Source organism: Drosophila nasuta, chromosome 3 (assembly GCF_023558535.2).
Source record: "Drosophila nasuta strain 15112-1781.00 chromosome 3, ASM2355853v1, whole genome shotgun sequence".
Lineage (NCBI taxonomy): Eukaryota > Metazoa > Arthropoda > Insecta > Diptera > Drosophilidae > Drosophila > Drosophila nasuta.
This window is the reverse complement of record NC_083457.1, coordinates 55,011,319-55,029,879: the sequence shown is the minus strand read 5'-3', so window position 1 is coordinate 55,029,879 and position 18,561 is coordinate 55,011,319. Positions and strand designations below refer to the sequence as shown.

Genomic DNA, 18,561 nt, shown 5'->3' with positions numbered 1-18,561 from the left:
ATACCTTATCCGCCACTAATAGCTTGACCACACTTTGTTTTTCGTAGTTTGCGCTGCAGGGCTACCAAATACGCATATTAATTAATATTTAAAGTTAATGGGAATTAAACGATATAAGTACAATTCTTTAATAAAATTTCCAGAATATTTTTCAAATTATTACAACATGAAGTTGTAGTTGTGATTGTTGTCAGTTTACAATTTAAAAATGTGCTTGTGACTTGGATGTGCAGCCCTGGCAAACGGTACATTGACCACATTTGTCTTTTGTGCTTGGTTTGTTTCAATACCTGGCGCAAATAAAATTTATTTACTTATGTAATCGCAGCGCTTAAGCAAAGTTTTGAAGATTGGTAATGGCCTCCATTGATACCAGCAAGCGCAAACCAAGACGAACGCAAGGCACGCCGTCATTTAAGTACCGTAATCGTTTCGCCTATGCTTTCCTTGCGATTGGTCCGATGCTTTTTGGGCTTTGGTGGTAAGCAAACACCGGAAGAACATTCTGCCATTTATTTATAATCATTTTGCATTTGTTAGCCTAACACCTATGCAACGCATTACCAACGAGAAGCTTAGAGAGTTAACACAACAAACCGAGCAGGAGAAGGATCGTCGAGCACTGTTTGAATTTGGGGCCCCACGCAGAGCGGAGTTCATTAGGGAAGCACTGAAGGAGGCGGACGATCTGTCCAAGGAGCGATAACAATATGGAGCGGAAGACGCGCAGGGCGAACTTAAAGAAACTACAGGAACCAGCCACCACCAGCATCACCAAGCTGCGGTAGGTCAAGTTGATTCAGTTAGCTTTTCGCTTCTAGCAGTTGAGCAAATAAAATGGTATTCTAGTACTAAATGAGCTGTTTTCTTTTAATCCTAAAGCACAACGCGTAACAACAAGCATACCACAGCGACAACAACACTTTCCGAATACTTTGATTCCCAACCGACACCGTCCAACGAAGCGGAGCAATTAAACCAAAACACCAAAAAAGAAGATCTTTTTACCGAACCACAGCGCAAGAAGTCTCGTGAGTGTCATGACACTAAACCGCTTCCCAAGAAGGCGCCCAAACTCAAGTCCAGTGCGGCTCCAGCACGTCAAGCTCGGGGGCGAGGTACGGGACGTGGACGTGGTAAACAGCCAAGTATAAGCGATTTCCTGCGCAACGAGCAACTTTTTGCAGAGGTAGCAGCCCAACACTGCAGAGCAGACAACTTCAGTCCAGATGACATTGAAATGGCATTGGCACTGTCAAAATCCGAGGCAGAAAAACATGGTATTCTGCGTTTAGAGGACTCAGCAGACGCCGAGGAGGAAGTTGTTAATCTGCTAGATGACAATTTGAATCAGTCCACGGAGAATATACGCCGGAAACTTCAAAAGTACGGCTTTCGCACCGCCCCTAAGGAAGGTGAGTATTGAAATGTCATTATGGTATCCATATAAAATTTGTTTGTTTTTAGATTACAATCAGCTATCCATTAATGTCTTTCCGGGAAAGCGTAGCAAACGATGTCGATGGGCGAATAAGTTCACTGCGCTTACTCTCCGTAACCCGGAGGAACAGCTTAAGAAAGTGGACATCAAGGTGGCTAATCTAATGTCGCTGCAGGTGCGCACAAAGTTGCCAACTGCTGAAGAGATGAGCTTAGAGCCCATCGAATTAATTAGCATACAACTTCAGCAATTGAAAGCCCCTTCTCGCATTATCCATGAACCAAATGATGGTGCCATTGCCAATCTTTCTGCCTACTATGTGGAAGAACTAATTGAAGTCAGCAGAACGCCAGCACATCATTTGCTCAAGAACTGGGCAGCAATACAAGGACGAGATTTATCGCCAAAGCGACTCAGCGCGGAAAGTAAGCAAAAGCAAAACCAATTGGAGCAGGTGTATGTCGAGCTGGAGGCGTATTATTGTGAGCGTGCGGCGACTGTGGAGCAAAAAGAGTTGGATGAGCTAGAAAAACTAGTAGCAAATAATATGGTGCAGGAGGAAGAATTTTCAAGACCCAGCAGCTCAGCTGAAAGTATTAGAGCAGGGGCGGAAATCTTAAGTGAAGAATGTACAGAGAAAAATGAGAAGCTACCAATAGAGGAAAGTCATGAGGAACCACTTTTAGTCGACATTTCAACAACGGACAAAAAGTCTAACCTGCAATCCTGTAGCTTTGCTGTAAAGGAAAAAACGAATCAGCTTAATCTATTAAATAAGATCCAGCATATGGAAAAAGAGAATCTTTTACCCCATACCTCTTTCGACTCCGACGATAAAGCAAACCTGTTACTCAGTAAATTTGAGCAATCCAGCAGCGCCAAGGAAAATCGGCATCGAGGATCCATTACTTTAACTTTGCCCACACAGATCACACGATGCGCGTCGCCTGATCTATTTGCCGACTCGGATGATGAACTGAACCTAGAAATGCCAACCACACTTGGGGAGATGCAGAACTTTTCTCTAAGAGCCTACAAGGAAACAACGAGCACGGAAATCAATTGCTACGAGATTTACTTCAGCGATGAGGGTATACATTGCAACCCTTTAAAATTTCAATTCCCATCATTATAGAATTTTACTTTTGTTTCAGTGAAGACTTCGGCGACAGTGTTTAAAAATGAGACAGAGACAACTCATTCGTCTAGAGAAGAAAGCATTGTGGACTTGACAGAGGAGCAGGAATCAGCTGAGCTGCCCGTTATTATCAATTCGGGTAATTGTCTTGCAACTCTCTCTCAGGAAATTGCCTTGAGTCCAACAGATGATTTTAACTATGACCATGGCGAGCCTTGTTGCCCGCTAGAAGATCAGAATGATTGTGTTATCTCAGAAGAACTGTTTGCTAAATACGCACACAAGATAAGTCAGGCCGAAGATGAAGCTGACTTGTCCTTTAGAGTAAACAGAACCAGCTCAGACGCAAAATCATTCGAATTATCATTATCAAAAACTCCAAATAGCATCATGGACAATTCATTGCCACATAAGTGCAACGAGCAGCGCCTTCAACAGGAGTACAGCTTCAAAAGTCCCTTGAGCCGTAAGAGCATTTCCTTTAGCGGCAAATCATTACCAAGATCTCAAAACAGTCTCGATGCCAATTCATTGTCAAACGGCTGCAGCCATCAGCAACGTCAACTGGAGCACAGCTTCAAGAGATCTTTGAGCCGCAAGAGTATCTCTTTTAGCGATACGACTGCCTTCACCTGCAGCCAGTCGGATGCGAGCATAGACCTCACGCAGGATAGTGATAGCAATGAGGATTTTGACGAAGGCGTTTTACTCTCCGACGACGAGATCAACTACTCCATTTGGAAGGCGGACAAAACACAGCGTGACATGGAGCAGGCTCCCAAAGAAAAAAGAAAAAGCTTGCCATACTTTCAGACTCTAGAAGATTTGGATGCCTTCTTGGATGCGCGCCCTGCATCGCCCGCTGCTTCTATCAAATCTTGCAATTCCCGTTCACCCAACAAGAGCGCTTTGAGCAAAGAGCGTGCCGAGTTTGGCATTCTCGATGCAGCACTCTCTCAACCCTTTACGCTCTCTCAGCTACCAAGCAGTGAGAAGCCAGAAACATCTGAAGTGTCCATTGATTGGACAGATGCATCCTTTCTGGACACACCCGCGGAGCAGGCCCTAAAACGCTACTCCACCAACAGCAGAAGTCATAAATTTAAGCAACTGCTAAACACCATTCCAAATGCAGTTGCAAATGAAGTCGGTGATGACCTTGATGAATTCGATAGGATGGTACTCCAAAGCTCCAAAGTTGCAACAAATCTTGATGATGGATCAATGATGATGGATCATGATGTAATGATGATGCCAAGCGGTTTCGACCGTTTGCTACACGATGAAATCAACACGGACACGATGCCAAAGGCCCTGCCAAGTGGACTAGATAGTTTGCTAAAAAGTGAAATTAACATGGATACCTTGCCAGAGGCTATTCCTCCAGCTATTATTCCAAGGACTGCCCTTTCAGAAGCGGATCAAGTAGAGGTCCATGGTCAACTGTTCACTGTTCGTGTTTGTCAGTCGCCCAAGCCGGATTATGTTCTCATGTCAGAGGCAGACCTATTACAGCAACTGTACAATTATGGTATTAAGCCGCTGAAGCGCAAACAGGCGGTTAAACTGTTAGAATTCGTTTACAATCAAATGCATCCAATTATGCTGCCTCTAGAGGAGCAACAGATGCATCCCAAGTCACTGCCTCAGCCCTTGCCCCGCTCCAAATCCACTCCAGTAGGCAACAAGAGTAGTAAGCCTCTGTTCCACTACACTAGCAACAATTGCCTATCTCCAACCAAAATAAATGAGAAGCCAAGCTACAAGTTCAAAGATGCGACGAGCCAAGAGCTGATTCGATTTTCCCAGAACATGTCGCCGGGTCTCTGCGATGACTTCGAGTTCTATGTGATGCAGACGAACGTAACCAAGAAGACGCCGCAGCCGTTACTGCCACTCCACATAGCCTGGCATAATTTGCTCTGCGCCAATCCCAGTCTCCATGAGAGCGTGCTCATGTATGAACCCATTGATTTGCAAGAAATCTATCAATATCTCAAGCAACTGGGTCATCGGTATGATCCCAAGGACCTCAAGTGTTTCTTTGATAGACGTTGTATTATATTCCGTTACGATCTGGCTCCATCTAACAAACAGGTGCAGCGACACCTTCGAAAGAAACCCAAGAAAGCAAGTGTCAAGGCTTAGAATCGGATTGTGTTATAAAGTATTTTTGTACATTGAATTATAACTTTCGTTATTTGGCCTATTGCCCTGCTGTTATTATAAAACGTAGGATTAGTTTAAACTTTAAGAATACACAATTTATTTGTTAATGCATTAAACATGTATTTGGCTTAAGACCGCGTCTATAGATATTTCAAGTAAACGATCAAGATTGGGAGACGGTATCGGTTCTTCCAACATAAAAATCTTACATCTCATATATTTGTCAATGTATTCGAAGCGCCGTTTGCTTGCATGTTTTCTCTTCAAAAACTGTTCACACTTTTCAGCGAGGACTTCGGATATTTCGTCGGCTTCCTCGATTTCTGTGGGATCCGTCAGAAACTGAGAACACTTGAGAAATGTTTGCAGGCAGTTCATTTTGGAATATACCAAGTTTACTAACTTAAATTTCGAATTGGATTTGCAATATGTCAAACTAGATAAAGTCTTTTGTGTGGTGTTTAGGTGAATTATGATATTTATATTTGCTCAAAAAAACAAAATTTACGATAAAATGTTATTTTTCAAAAAGTGACAAAAAACGTTCAACAATAGTATCGCTTGTAATATCGATAGACTGTGATGCAGTATTGTCATAGATATGGTCTTCACAAAGGAATTTAGAATTTTTATAGTTCGCATCTTAAAATCCTAGCTATTGGCAATAATTTGCAAACAGGTACATAAATAGAGAATATTTTGTGATACGTTGAAACATAAACAGTTTTCCGAAAATGTTGTTCATTGTAAACAATTGTTCAGTTAAAATATCAGTAATTTCTAGTATTTTTATAGATATCTTCATTGTGTAAGTGGTATATTTGTGAATGCAACCTTCGGTCACGCTGATCCCCAGCTGAATTCGTGAGCAATTTTTTGTTATAATACGAGGAAAATTGAAGCTCAGCCTGCCTAAATCTTTTGTGCGATCACAACAATAATAACAACAAGTGTCAGCCCAGTGATTAAACGATAATTCTAAACATTTTAACAAGTCGAAAAAGAAGCTTGGTGCGTTCCCGTGTGTGACCCGACTGACAGCGAGTGCATAATTTACAGTTGTGGCCTTCCTCTGGGCAACAACAAAGGCATCGGTAGACGACCCACACGCTTACGCACTCATACACTAACACTCACACACACGCACACAAAGATAAATACATATGCGTGTAGATTGCGATACCTGACTAAGAGTGCGTTCGTTTGTCAGTAATAAACAAGCAGAAAACAACACATAACACAAAAAAAAGGTTCGTTTCACACTCCCGCGCGCGAAATACCAAAACCATAACAAATGGGCCTGTTACTGTCGCGATTGTGGCGGATGTTTGGCAATGAGGAGCACAAACTGGTCATGGTTGGCCTCGACAATGCGGGCAAGACAACAATTCTGTACCAGTTTCTGATGAACGAAGTAGTCCACACAAGTCCAACGATCGGGTCCAACGTTGAGGAAGTCGTGTGGCGCAACATCCATTTCCTCGTCTGGGATTTGGGCGGCCAACAGAGTTTGCGTGCCGCCTGGAGCACCTACTATACAAATACGGAGCTGGTTATTATGGTCATCGACTCTACGGATCGCGAGCGTTTGGCTGTCACGCGAGACGAGCTGTATCGCATGTTGCAGCACGAGGATTTGAGCAAAGCCAGTCTCCTGGTCTATGCTAACAAGCAGGATCTGAAGGGATCGATGTCAGCGGCGGAAATCTCGAGACAATTGGATCTGACGTCGATTAAGAAGCATCAGTGGCACATTCAAGCGTGTTGTGCGCTAACAGGCGAGGGATTGTATCAGGGATTGGAGTGGATTGTGCAGCGCATCAAGAACAAATGACAGCCACATCGATCAACGAAGTCGCTAGTTTATAGTTATTGAATTAATTTAGACAAATAAATCAATTTTTATATAAACATGAGAAAATTGTAAAGACATGAGACACAGACAGAGAAATGATTAAGCGAAAAAGGGATCGTTGTTGTTTGGGAAACACAAACAAAGCCAAGCCAATTTTTTTAACAGTGCTTTAGTTTAAAACTCCTGCCTTTTGTTTATATACTATGTACAATCTATAACCCCTATCCCTCCTCGACCATCCCGAATCCCTTGTCTCAACAAAATTTAAATATATGTGTACTAAGATAATTGCTAATATTAAGATATAAGAACAGCCAATTAATAACTTCCAATAAATGTATAAAATAAACATGTTTATTTAAAAAAAAACAAAATTTTTAAGTTACATCATACACAGAATTTTGGACGTATTTCTTACTGTTATGAACTGAACTATCATTGCATTGTAATTGACGTCGCTAATTCATTGCCTTGTTTGATTGTTTGTTGATGCTATTAGATGTGAATAATGTGTGAGATTATTTTGTACTCTTACCACCCGAAATAAATATTAATATGTTTGTAAAATATGATAATGATGACGATGGTGTTTGTTCGATACTCGTCCTAGCAAGTAAACATCGAAATTAACAGAAGATTTTAGGACTTAGAATTATAAATACACTACGATTATATAGCCACATGAACAGTTTGATCACAAAATCATAAAGTCAAATAAAAAACATAATATTCAACATGAGATGAGAAAAGATTGCAGCTGTCTTTTATGTTAGGTTGCACGAACTGCTGCAGCTCTTGAGGGGCTTCCCTTGGCCTAGCTGTACAGTGTTCTCATCCATAGCTTGCACACTGCTCGAATCGTGTTGTCGCTATAAAGAGCAAGTAAATCCTGATTTGGTAAATTGAATAAAATAGGACATGACTTAACGCTACCTTCAGTTCGGTGGCCAGGCAGCGAAAGGCATCGTCGACATTGGTATTCTCCTTGGCAGAGGTTTCCATAACAAACAAGATTTCAGGTATATATTGACACATTTGACGCGCCTCCTCGAAGTCCACCTCGCGCTCCTCTTCCAGATCGCATTTGTTGCCAATTAGAATGATAAGCACATTGGAAGCCGTATATCTGCGCACCTCCTCGATCCACTTTTGCAGATTGGCGAATGTTGATCGCTTTGTGATGTCATAGACTGCAGCAAACACAAATTGCAAACATTTGTAAACATCAATTAGCAGCACTTCCTCTGCTGATAAGGCAACTTCACGGCGAATGCCATGTCGTTAAAATCACCGCATCGATAATAACATTAAAGTGTGCGCTTTCTTATCGATAACAGCGACCATGACAATGACCCAAGGGGGACCCCGAACTGCTCGCTGAGCAGAGGATGGGCGTTAGCCACTGCTGCGTTTACTCACCTATTATGACGCCATTATTGGCTCGATAATAGCTCTGCGTGATGGTACGGAAGCGTTCCTGCCCAGCAGTATCCCAGATTTGTAGCTATAGTAAAGAATTAATGAATTATCAGTTGTTGTTGTATGACATTGATGAGCATCATTTACCTTGACTTGTTTGCCCTCGACTTCAATGGTTTTCATTGAGAAATCCACACCAATCGTGTTTCCATGCCGCTCTACATAGTTGCCGGTTTTGAAACGTTGCAATATCGATGTTTTGCCCGTGCAACAGTCTCCAATCAACACAATTTTGAATAAAAAGTCGAAATTCTCCTCATTTGGCAGAGCCATTAATGTTTGTGGATTCCTGGCCGTCATCACTGTCCAACTTCACTCTGTGTGGCGTTGCGTCTTCCTTTAGCGATTGCTGCTACAGACTATTGTGCAACAATAATTGTAATTGCATGGAAAATGTTAAATTTTGGGTTTAATTGCTTGCTTGATAGCAATGGAAATGCGTTGCACAAAGAGTGTGTTGTTTGTGCCCTACACACTCACATGCAAACCATATGGGTATATTGTTTTTAAAATAGCGCAAATGATTACACTGTATGCCAATTGATATTACAACTTAAGTTATGCACTTTATATTCTTTTTTATTATTGTCTTTATATTATTTTGTGTATTTTATGAGAATACATTAATTTTTCTTTACACTAAATAGATTAATGTCGTTGTTTAAGTCATCATAGGGTATTGTTAAGTGCAGAACTAAGATCTTAGCAGCACTCACTGTTTGCAGGTGTGTGCTATTTCATGGCGTTGTACAGTACTGCATTTTATCTCGCTTACCAACACATTTTCTCCATTGGCGCGGAAACACTCGGCATTCAAAAATAGTGTACTGCTCGAGAGGGCTAAATTAAGCAAATGTTAATTAAACTAAAAATAATTTCAAAATATTACAATTGTGATTTCCACTAAAATATTGAAATGATTATATTCCGATGAATTTTTGTTGATGATGAATTGTAGTATCTGAATCAAGCTTATGATATGAAAATATTGCTTTTATTATAACAAGATATCTGAAGTTAAAAGGGCATAATTTGTGTAGAAAAATAAACCAATATTTGTGTTTAAATTAAAAGTCTCATTAAATGAGGTTCCCAGCTGTGTCTCAAGTGACGTGGAGCTGGGTTTCTAATTATGTGTAAGTGAATACATATTCGTATATGTATGTATGTTCATACATACATACATATCTAGAGAGTACAGCAAAGATTAGTTTATATCAATTGAAACTGAAATTCTGCCTGTGGTTTTAAAGCTTTGCAAATTACATGGCGCCCACACATGGGCTCTAAATGGAGGAAAGCTTGCTCGGCTTTGCTTTCATGAAGCCTCAAAAGTTTTTCTCTCTGTCTTTGTGCGACAATAAATAGCTGCGCTGCCAAGACCCCCATTTCATTTGAAGTTTGATCTAGTTTGCGTTCACACATATTTTCGTGATAAAAAAATATAAATGTCAAAGTTGGTGCTATACGGCATGGACATTAGTCCTCCGGTTCACGCTTGTCTTTTGACACTGCGCGCTCTGGAATTGGAATTTGAATACATTGAAGTTAATCTTGCCGCTGGAGAGCAGAATAACGAGGAGTTTCTAAAGAAGAATCCCCAACACACTGTGCCCCTTCTTGATGATGACGGGACCTTAATTTGGGACTCCCATGCCATTTGCAGCTATCTTGTGGACAAGTTCGGCCAATCTGACGAACTCTATCCCAAGGATTTGGTTAAACGAGCGCATGTGCAACAGCGTTTGTACTTTGACGCCAGCGTGCTCTTCATGCCCTTGAAAAACATTTGTGGTCCATTCTTTTATAAGAACGTGACCACAGTGCCACAAGAGAAGATTGACAACATCAAAGATGGTTACAATCATTTGGAGACTTTTCTGGGAGAAAATCTGTATGTAACTGGTGATGCCCTGACTATCGCCGATTTCTGCTGTGCGGCTACAGTCTCATCTCTGCCGGCCTTCCTAGAAATTAATCCCGAGACGTATCCGAAAATTACCGCCTGGCTGGCTCGCCTTAGTGAACTGCCTTACTATCAGGAGTCCAATGCCAATGGTGTCGACAAGTACATTAGCATCTTCAAGGACGCATTGACTATTGTGTGATAGTAAATTAACTGACATGCCTACTTTAATTGACATATGTATAATTATTTAACTACAAGTACATTGTTTTAATGGCAGTTATAATTATTTTTAAATATATGTTTATCGATAACATATCGCTGTCTTGGTTATCTCTTAGATGCTTATGCTGCAGCCCTGGTTGCTTGCCGCTAAAATTTGAAAATTTGCTTGGCATTTAAAGAGATGTAAATTAATTAAGAGAGATTTCAATAGAGATGGGAATAGAAAAAGTTTTGGCTTAAATAAGAAATACAATTTTATAGTTATCTTCTTTATGTTTGATTTCTATTTTTGGAGTGCATGTTATTTTCCACTTTTTGTTATCTCAGAGCTACAAACAATTGTATGTTTACGAATGATTATGTATTTGTTTGTGTGCGTTAAGTGATAAGACTGGCATACACTGTAATATGTATGTAGATGTTTGAATGTGTGTGAGCGCATAAACAAACAAGCAAACTATTATTTATTTTAATTGGCATCACTTTGTGAAAGCTTTCGTTTATTCTATCTGATTCAAATGCAAAAAAAAGCTTATCTATCGTTATTTAAGTTTCATTCTGCTGCCACATATAAAAGCTGACAACGCCTGGTTTTATTTTCAGTCTGTTCTCGTTCGAGCTGTTCACTGATCATAGCTATCTCACATGTCGAAGCTTGTGCTTTACGGTTTGGACGTTAGTCCTCCAGTGCGTGCCTGTCTGCTGACCTTGAGAGCCCTTGAGTTGCCATACGAATACATAGAAGTCGATCTTCTTTCGCGCGAACACCTCACGGAAGACTTCCTCAAGAAGAATCCACAGCACACTGTGCCATTACTAGACGACAATGGTACCTATATATGGGATTCGCATGCGATTTGTTGCTATCTGGTGGACAAGTACGGCAAAAATGATGAGCTCTATCCTAAGGATGTAGTCAAGCGGGCTCTCGTCAATCAACGGCTGTACTTTGATGCCAGTGCCTTGTTTATGCCATTGAGGAACATCAGCGTACCATATTTTTACCATAATGTGACTGAGGTGCCACAGGAAAAGCTGAATAATGTGAAGGATGGGTACAGGCATCTGGAGAACTTTCTGGGCGACAATAAATATTTGAATGGCGATACCATAACCATTGCTGACTTTTGCTGTGGGGCAACTGCATCGTCTTTGCCGGCAGTGCTAAAAATGGATGCCGAAGAGTTTCCTAAAATCGCAGCTTGGCTTCGACGTCTCGAGAAGCTGCCTTACTATGAAGAAGTCAATAATACTGGTGCTCAGAAGTACATTGAAATGCTGAAGAACAAGTTTACATATGTCTAACTAATTATTCAATACACGATTCAATAACATTTCAAAATAAAAGTAAGCTTTTATCGATATGCTATCGCTTTTTGATTGCTTATCAAAGGCATCTTTCCCAACACTGTTCGCGCGCCATTTGAATTTGAATGCGACCTGTGAACGTTTTAAGCTTTTGATATTACGCAAGATGACCGTAAAATGATTGTGATTTATTTAAATGAAGCAATACCAAAAGGAAAGCGATTGACTGTGCGAAATTGTGTCAATTAACGTGGAGTGCAGTTCATTAAACGGGCAGCACGTACACAGGGCCTCTGCTGATAGCGATTTATTGTATTTACATGAGCCTCAAATCAATTTTCACCACGTACTGCGTGATGGCGCCATTCAGTCAACCAAATTGACTTAATTGTGCTGTAAATATTTATAACTGTCTATCGCATTGCAGCATTTTTCTTCACACATTTTCCCCAATACAATTTTTACGACTTTTCCTTATGCAGAACCTTGACCTGAATTTGATTGCCAAGCAAGTTCTAGACTTGGACTTGGAGTTGGACTGGGACTCGAACTCGGACTCACTTTCAAAATACAAAAGAGGCTCACGCACAGTTGGAGATGAAGCAAACATGTTCTAATATGCAATGCCCAGCTAACTGGTCAAGAGATTGTACCAAGTGGATTGGAAAACCGCAAACAAGCACGCATGGAAAGTTAAACTAGCCTATACAAGAATTTCTGAAGCACTCAGATGAATAAGTAGTGAAATTAATTTGTCGTCTAACTTGTAAGTTGGCGCCCCAAATTGTGAGGACTACTCGGTATGACTCAGTGCGGTCCTAGCACGCCCAGCATAGCTCTCGATCCGCTTGAGCTTCAGTACCAACTTCAAGTTGAAGACCAACTCGCAGTCCAACTATCGCTATCTATTTATGGTGAAGAGGAAATCAAAAAACACACATACCAACACACATGTACACACAACTGGGCAGTAAGTAGTCTTTCATACTGGTTTGTTGTTGGCTTGGCTATGAGTAGCTTCTGCCAATGTCTCGCCTGCCAATTGTCGACTGCTGGCAGCTCCGCCTCCTCCTCTTCTTTCTCCTTTTGCTTCTCTGCCTTGCCTTGCCTTGCCGTTGTCTGTGCGAGCTTGCACAGTTTGCTTTTATCGTGCGCCACAGCCGTTGGCCACTTTAGTTGGATTTGAAACGTTTGCGCACGCGGTTGTTGCTGCTTCCCGCCAAACTTGAAAACGCGAACAAAACGTGCAACTAGCGACGTGCGACGTGCGACGTGAAACGGTCTTTTAACGGTTTCTATTCGGTTTCTACCTGAAGGATAAATCGTGAAAAACGTGTCAAGAATTTCATTTCATGAGCCTAAAAAACAAACCTAGGCTAGAAAAGTGAGTTGAAGTTGCAGTTCACAAATATGCAAAGCCCCAGCCCGTTGACTTGAAAGTGGAAGTGGAGTGTATAGTCGGGATGTGGGTCAAGGAGCATAGTTCAATTCGCGTCGTAGTCGCAGTTGCTGCTGCTACTGCTGCTACTGCTGCTGCTGCTTATGTAAGCAGACGCAAGAATATGTGTAATAGCAATCAAATTCGCTGTTTTTCAATTGTTATGCTAACGACATTCAACGACTTTCTATAGCGCTTGTTTTCATCAACGAATTTGATTGATTTTTGTTTTTGTTTAATTTTTGGTTCGGGCTCAATATCACATGCACATCACGGATGGCCACCACTTGCACTTTCCTTTGCCTTTCCCAATTTATATTACTATCATCATCGTCGTCATCAACATTGCCGTTGGCCGTTTCAAATTAGCTATGCAACGCCATGTCGATATTGCGGGTGGTGCAATGCGCGCACATAAAACAAAAGACTGAGGGCACGAACTTGTTGCGACCGCGCGCACAAGTATGCACAGGATTTGCCTGTACGTGTGTGTGTGTGTGTGAGAGTGGGCATGTTGTCGATGATGCCAATATTTAACGCGTGAAATTATTGCTTAAATTACAATTTTAAATTTGTAAAACCAGTTAACCCGAATTTCATTTTCATTTTCGCAGTGCATTAAAGAATTTTGTTAATCGACTCGTCGGCTGTCAAACAGGAAATAAAATACAACTTGCGGATATACTATGTACGAGTATACTATATATGTATGCATGCATGTCATGTGCTCCAATTGAAGAGCTGGTACTAATTCGCCATAAACTTACATAGCTTTTCACTTGTGGCATACCACACCGACATTTGTTGCGTGTTCACTTGTTGCTGATGTTCAAGGCGTTTGCTCTTGATTTTCTACAGAAATTAAAGCTATCCTTCAGCCGCATATGGTCAGCTGGACAGCGAGATTGGTCATTCGTCTGCCAGCTTGTTGTCTGACGCGTTGTAATTGCAACAACAATCGGCGACAGCAACATTAACAATCTCAAACAAACATTTGTTGCTTTGACAGTGATATTAAAAGTGCGCCCTGACAGCAATTACAAATTCTCTCTCGTTATGTGTGTGCTCGCTGTGGATTCTGCGACCCAATTTCTCTTTCATGGCTGTCAAACTTCGTGGCTAATCATTGGTCATGGCCATAGTCATGACCACTCCCCTCTGTCTAGTCTCATCATCTGCCATCAGGCTGGACATTATTTGCATATAATTCGCGTGGCTGCGCAGAGAAAATCGTTGAATCGCTGATTCGCTCTGCTTTGCTGGAACAACCCTTGCCATGCAAAGCGCAAAGCATTTAATCAATATTGATTTGAGCCTGCGGTTTGAACCAGTTAATAACAAACAGGCAGTTCCAGTTGCTCAAGCCTGGTCAAGCTGGCGGCACTGGGAAAGTGCATTAGAATGCATGGGTTGGGGTGGACTGCTTTAGCTAGGTGGCAGCAATGCTGTGCAACCGGCTGACTGCCAAGTTGCATCATCCTCTTACTAAGTAACTGTGCCAGTGCTCTAGGTGGAGTTTGCCTGCTTTGTGTACACAGTGCGAAAAAATCAATCGATTTCCCATTCCCAATCCATGTGCTTCATTTGCAACGAATACGAGTAGAAAATGCTGATACCAAGATTAAAAATCTTGCTTTAAAAACTGTTTTATCAACATATAGAAATATAGTGCTTATATTATTACTACTACTACAATTAAAATCTGCATTAATTGTGGAATAGTTGATTAAAATGGAATTTTAATTTGGGCATCAATTCTTTATCGTGTTCATATGCTAATTTTTCTCTCTGTGTATGGGTGGTAAAAGTGCGTCGAGAAATTTGCTGATGACCAGTCGAACACAAAAAGTGTTCCATTTTGGGCGAAATGCGTCGTTAGGCAGGTTTGTGCAAGGAATTATATATCGATTAGCTAGGAGATGCTTTCACTGCTTTCCACGCACTGCAACAATTCGAATTTGACTTACAATTCGACATTGAATTTGAGCATGAATCTGCTAAGCTGCAAATTGTAGAGCATGTAAACTAAATGTGCTGCTAACGGTGCTTTAACAACAAAAATTGGCCCGCCAAGTCGAAGCCAAGAGGCAGTCGAGGCTTTCTTCCCCAAAACTCGATTGAATGATTCTATTATACATGTGTCGCAAACCTGTTGCGAGATCGCGTTTTTAATGTGCATTCTCTTTTAAGATCTGCTGTTGCTGTTATACAACAGTTAAATAATGGCAAATGGCAATTGTCTTGCAGTTATTTGGCTAATCTCAAGTTTGTTGCCTAAGTCTTTCGTTTCTTTATTGCAGCATGCGTATCTCCCAGCTGCTGCCTCAACTGTGGTTGCTCATCTGTTGCCTGATATGTCTAATACGCACAGCTGCTGCGCTCAATGAGGCCTTGGCCACACAGCTGGCGGACGCCGAGGCGCAAGTTGCAGCAGAATCGGATTGGGAGGCTAATGCGCCGCATATACGTAAAAAGCGTCTTGTTTGGATTACGGACGATGGGCGCTTGGCACTGCCACCGGGCACCTCGCTCACATTTACGCCGACAATTGCCATGCCACTGGTACGACATCCGCCTGAAGGCTTCTTCTCCAATCTGACGATAAGTTTCCCCGTGACAAGTGAGTGCACACAATTCATCACTCTCTCTTTCAATCGAATTTACGTATGATTGTTCAATTAATGCACTTTCCAGTTGACTTCGATAAGCTCGGACTGACGGACAATCAGAACCCATTAGGTGATTTGCCTTTCTTCGCCAGATCCTTTGGCCATGGCGCAGGGCAAATGGTTGGCGAGTATGTCTCACGCTATTTGCATATTCAGCGGCGCAAGCGTGATCTCAGTGAGCAACGTAGTAGCTCCGATGAGAAACCCTTTAAGGTGCGTGAGGAGCTGCTCAATTATCCAGAGCTTCCAGCTGGTCTGAAGCACATATTCCATGGTGGCGAGCGGGTGCTGCTTTATGGCGTCGTTGAGGATTTCCTCGCCACCTTTGGTATGGATGGCAAGGCGTGTCTGCTGCGCACTATCTGTGAGATGCATTCGCGCAGCTTGGACAAGTTTGGCGTCTTTGGCGAGATGACAAAGCTCTTTCTCACGTGAGTAGCAAAAGCTAACTAATATTCTAAATTATCATCTTTATTGTTGTTATCTTTGGTGTTTTAAGGGTTACAAAGTCGCCTTTTGCCGAGCTCATACCGGAGTATGTGCGTGCACAGCATGTGGGTGAAGGCAAGCAGGCGCCTGGTGAATGTTTCCCCTACTACAAGGCCTGTCCCAAGAGCATCTTCAAGGCGCTGGCCAACAAGTACAGTGCTCAAGCAAAGCCAATGAAGGCAGCGAAGACGACGACGACGACTACGACGAGTACGACGACAGCAAGGCCTGCGGGTGAGTACCAGGAGCAGCAGGCCGTACTGCTGCCGAACAATAAGGAGCAGGATCAGCAGGAACAGGAGCTCAATCGCAACGTGGTGTACATGTGATTGATTGGCAGGACCTCGTCTAGTTTAAGCGTCAACAAGCAACGTTCTGTTGCTGAAATGAGTGCACATTGAAAGTCATTAACTATTTAACAAATTATTATAATTGTAACTATTTGTATTGTATTGTAACTATTTATTGAATAGCTTGTAGGCCATGTTGTTAACTCTTAGCGCATTATTTGTTATATACCCTGTAAATAAACAAGTCCCACGCATCACATTCGATTGTGTTGAAACTGCAAAAACATATGAAAATTGAGAGATGTAGACATTACAAAAAATTCCAGCTGGCACATCTGTTTAGCCAGCAGTAAACAAAAAACAACTCTTCAAGATACGCTATTGTTGTTTATCGCGTATACGCAATGTGAGCCGTCCACACTGTATGGAATTTGATATTTGATACGAAGCGACTTCAAATGAGGCCAAACATTTGCTTTAGCCGATCCCAGGGTATATAGTTCATGTAATAGAACATGGATACGTTACGTGCAATCGTGTCCAGCTTTAGCGCCTCCTGCATCGAATGCTGCTGGCAGTTGCCAAACACCATAAGCTTATGCGTTGCATCCGTGTAAATTATGTTAGTGTGTATGTTGAGAAGCTAAAATAAAAAAAAAACAAGATGTAAAACCTGTAGTACTGTACAAAAAAAAAAACCAATCAACTGACTATCGAATCCTAATTAAATTCACAGAAAGCTACCAGCATAAGCCTTTATGCATGATCTTTGTGTCAATATATGTAATTACCACCTGATAATAAGTTAAAATACCCTTCAATCCTGCCTATTTAAATATTCATCACCTATTCCTTGAGTATTTACCTCCATAAAGAGCGTGGGCAGTGATAGATTGCAGTCGCAGCTCATGCTGTAGCGTAAGCGAAAGAAGTGTAGTCCCTTGATGACGAATATATCAGAGATGTCGGGTATATTGTTGCCTAGACCGATCTTGACCAACAGCCGCAAAACGTTGCGATACTTGACCATGCGATCGTCCTGCACGAACTGCATGCGCGGCACGTACGGACAGAAGCTACGATTGTCATATTGTGGATACACCTGTAGCAGGGCGAGCCAGTAGTAGACGTTGTTGCAGTGCGCCCAGGCGGGGCCGGAGGGCACAAACGAGGGCAGAGGAAACTCAGAGAACTTGAACTGCAGTGCCGGCAAAAAGACAAAGGATATGATGCTGGGCATCCCGCCGTCGCGTTGCTCACATGCCAATATCTCGTGCACAAAGCCCTGATCTCCAATCTCATGAGTGCGATAGCTCAGCTTGTAGTGCACTTTACTGTCGCAGTAGACGCTCTTCAGCTGGTTGATGGCATCACGCAGATTCCCGCGTAGAAGGACCTGAACTAGCTCCGGATTCACATAACCCTTCGTAATCATCGGATGCGTGCTGGTCGCATATAGATTAATGTAGCCCGGCTGGGAAGCATTGAAGATAGGAGTCACATGGAATGGCATTTGGAAGCGTAAATACTGCTCGAAATCGAGCGGCACGTCGATCTTGGAGCCTCTGTAAAACGTGGCCGTGGTTAGCAGGTGCTCCAGCACAGACTTGTAGATCCAATCCTTTTTGCTCATCACATCGCTAATCCGCTTGCAAATGAATTCCGCGTCCACTAACCAATCGGCGTCGGAGTCCTCGATCTCCATTAAATCCGATACCCATTTAATGCCGTCTTGAAAGTAAGAGTAGCCGTCGGGCAACAGCAAGGGGGAACTCGCCGGTTCTGCGTCACATTTCGTTATCTTCTGATCGCCCATGTTTTCAATGCTGTCGCAACTGGAAGCTTTCTGAGCTTGAGTCAAGGAACAACAAAACCGAAAGCCCCTGTTTTTTTTAATTTGCTTGAAATATGATAGGCACTTTATTGTTCATGCGCAGAATAAAATTTCGCATATGTGCAGCCAGTCAAGTCAGCAGCAAAATGGACCTATTTCCAAATTAATTATTAACACTTTCTGCGAGTTGACGTTTTGAATGAACGATGTGGCGGTTGTCAACTAGTTATGCAGCTTTGCAACACTGTAAACGGCGCATGAGAGTAGTTTCATCGCATAGCATCGATGTTGTTATATCGATGATATCGATAACATTTCGC

General features: G+C 42.1%; 8 protein-coding genes across 9 annotated transcripts; 6 read left to right on the top strand and 2 right to left on the bottom strand.

Annotated features, from left to right (window-relative positions):
- Positions 1-172: 172 nt before the first annotated feature.
- LOC132792336 (uncharacterized) lies at positions 173-856 on the top strand. The gene is made up of 3 exons (XM_060801647.1): positions 173-276; positions 329-481; positions 541-856. Exons 2-3 carry the CDS (start codon positions 357-359, stop codon positions 704-706), a joined length of 291 nt encoding a protein of 96 aa, XP_060657630.1. The 5' UTR covers positions 173-276; positions 329-356; the 3' UTR covers positions 707-856.
- LOC132792329 (structure-specific endonuclease subunit SLX4) lies at positions 642-5,263 on the top strand. 2 transcript variants are annotated; one of them, XM_060801635.1, is made up of 4 exons: positions 642-784; positions 883-1,415; positions 1,468-2,532; positions 2,596-5,263. In XM_060801635.1, the coding sequence occupies exons 1-4, from the start codon at positions 711-713 to the stop codon at positions 4,725-4,727; spliced, it is 3,804 nt and encodes a 1,267-aa protein (XP_060657618.1). In that variant the 5' UTR covers positions 642-710; the 3' UTR covers positions 4,728-5,263. The 2 variants fall into 2 exon arrangements, with proteins under 2 accessions (XP_060657618.1, XP_060657619.1); XM_060801636.1 differs by lacking the exons at positions 642-784; positions 883-1,415 and having other exon boundaries at positions 2,441-2,532; positions 2,601-5,263.
- Positions 5,264-5,554: 291 nt separating this feature from the next.
- LOC132792335 (ADP-ribosylation factor-like protein 5A) lies at positions 5,555-6,859 on the top strand. Its single transcript, XM_060801646.1, has one exon. It carries the CDS (start codon positions 6,043-6,045, stop codon positions 6,580-6,582), a length of 540 nt encoding a protein of 179 aa, XP_060657629.1. The 5' UTR covers positions 5,555-6,042; the 3' UTR covers positions 6,583-6,859.
- Positions 6,860-6,939: 80 nt separating this feature from the next.
- Positions 6,940-8,562, bottom strand: LOC132792334 (ras-related protein Rab-43). Its single transcript, XM_060801645.1, has 4 exons — positions 8,170-8,562; positions 8,023-8,107; positions 7,537-7,793; positions 6,940-7,472 (listed from the first exon to the last, which is right to left on the bottom strand). The coding sequence occupies exons 1-4, from the start codon at positions 8,380-8,382 to the stop codon at positions 7,368-7,370; spliced, it is 660 nt and encodes a 219-aa protein (XP_060657628.1). The 5' UTR covers positions 8,383-8,562; the 3' UTR covers positions 6,940-7,367.
- Positions 8,563-9,469: 907 nt separating this feature from the next.
- Positions 9,470-10,306, top strand: LOC132794073 (glutathione S-transferase 1-like). The gene has a single exon (XM_060804308.1). The coding sequence runs from the start codon at positions 9,531-9,533 to the stop codon at positions 10,188-10,190; it is 660 nt and encodes a 219-aa protein (XP_060660291.1). The 5' UTR covers positions 9,470-9,530; the 3' UTR covers positions 10,191-10,306.
- Positions 10,307-10,804: 498 nt separating this feature from the next.
- Positions 10,805-11,575, top strand: LOC132794074 (glutathione S-transferase 1-like). The gene has a single exon (XM_060804309.1). It carries the CDS (start codon positions 10,859-10,861, stop codon positions 11,516-11,518), a length of 660 nt encoding a protein of 219 aa, XP_060660292.1. The 5' UTR covers positions 10,805-10,858; the 3' UTR covers positions 11,519-11,575.
- A 3,628-nt stretch (positions 11,576-15,203) lies between these two features.
- LOC132794072 (uncharacterized) lies at positions 15,204-16,446 on the top strand. Its single transcript, XM_060804307.1, has 3 exons — positions 15,204-15,579; positions 15,654-16,059; positions 16,128-16,446. The coding sequence occupies exons 1-3, from the start codon at positions 15,261-15,263 to the stop codon at positions 16,444-16,446; spliced, it is 1,044 nt and encodes a 347-aa protein (XP_060660290.1). The 5' UTR covers positions 15,204-15,260.
- Positions 16,447-16,861: 415 nt separating this feature from the next.
- Positions 16,862-18,436, bottom strand: LOC132794070 (uncharacterized). Its single transcript, XM_060804306.1, has 2 exons — positions 17,273-18,436; positions 16,862-17,050 (listed from the first exon to the last, which is right to left on the bottom strand). The coding sequence occupies exons 1-2, from the start codon at positions 18,221-18,223 to the stop codon at positions 16,862-16,864; spliced, it is 1,140 nt and encodes a 379-aa protein (XP_060660289.1). The 5' UTR covers positions 18,224-18,436.
- Positions 18,437-18,561: the final 125 nt, after the last annotated feature.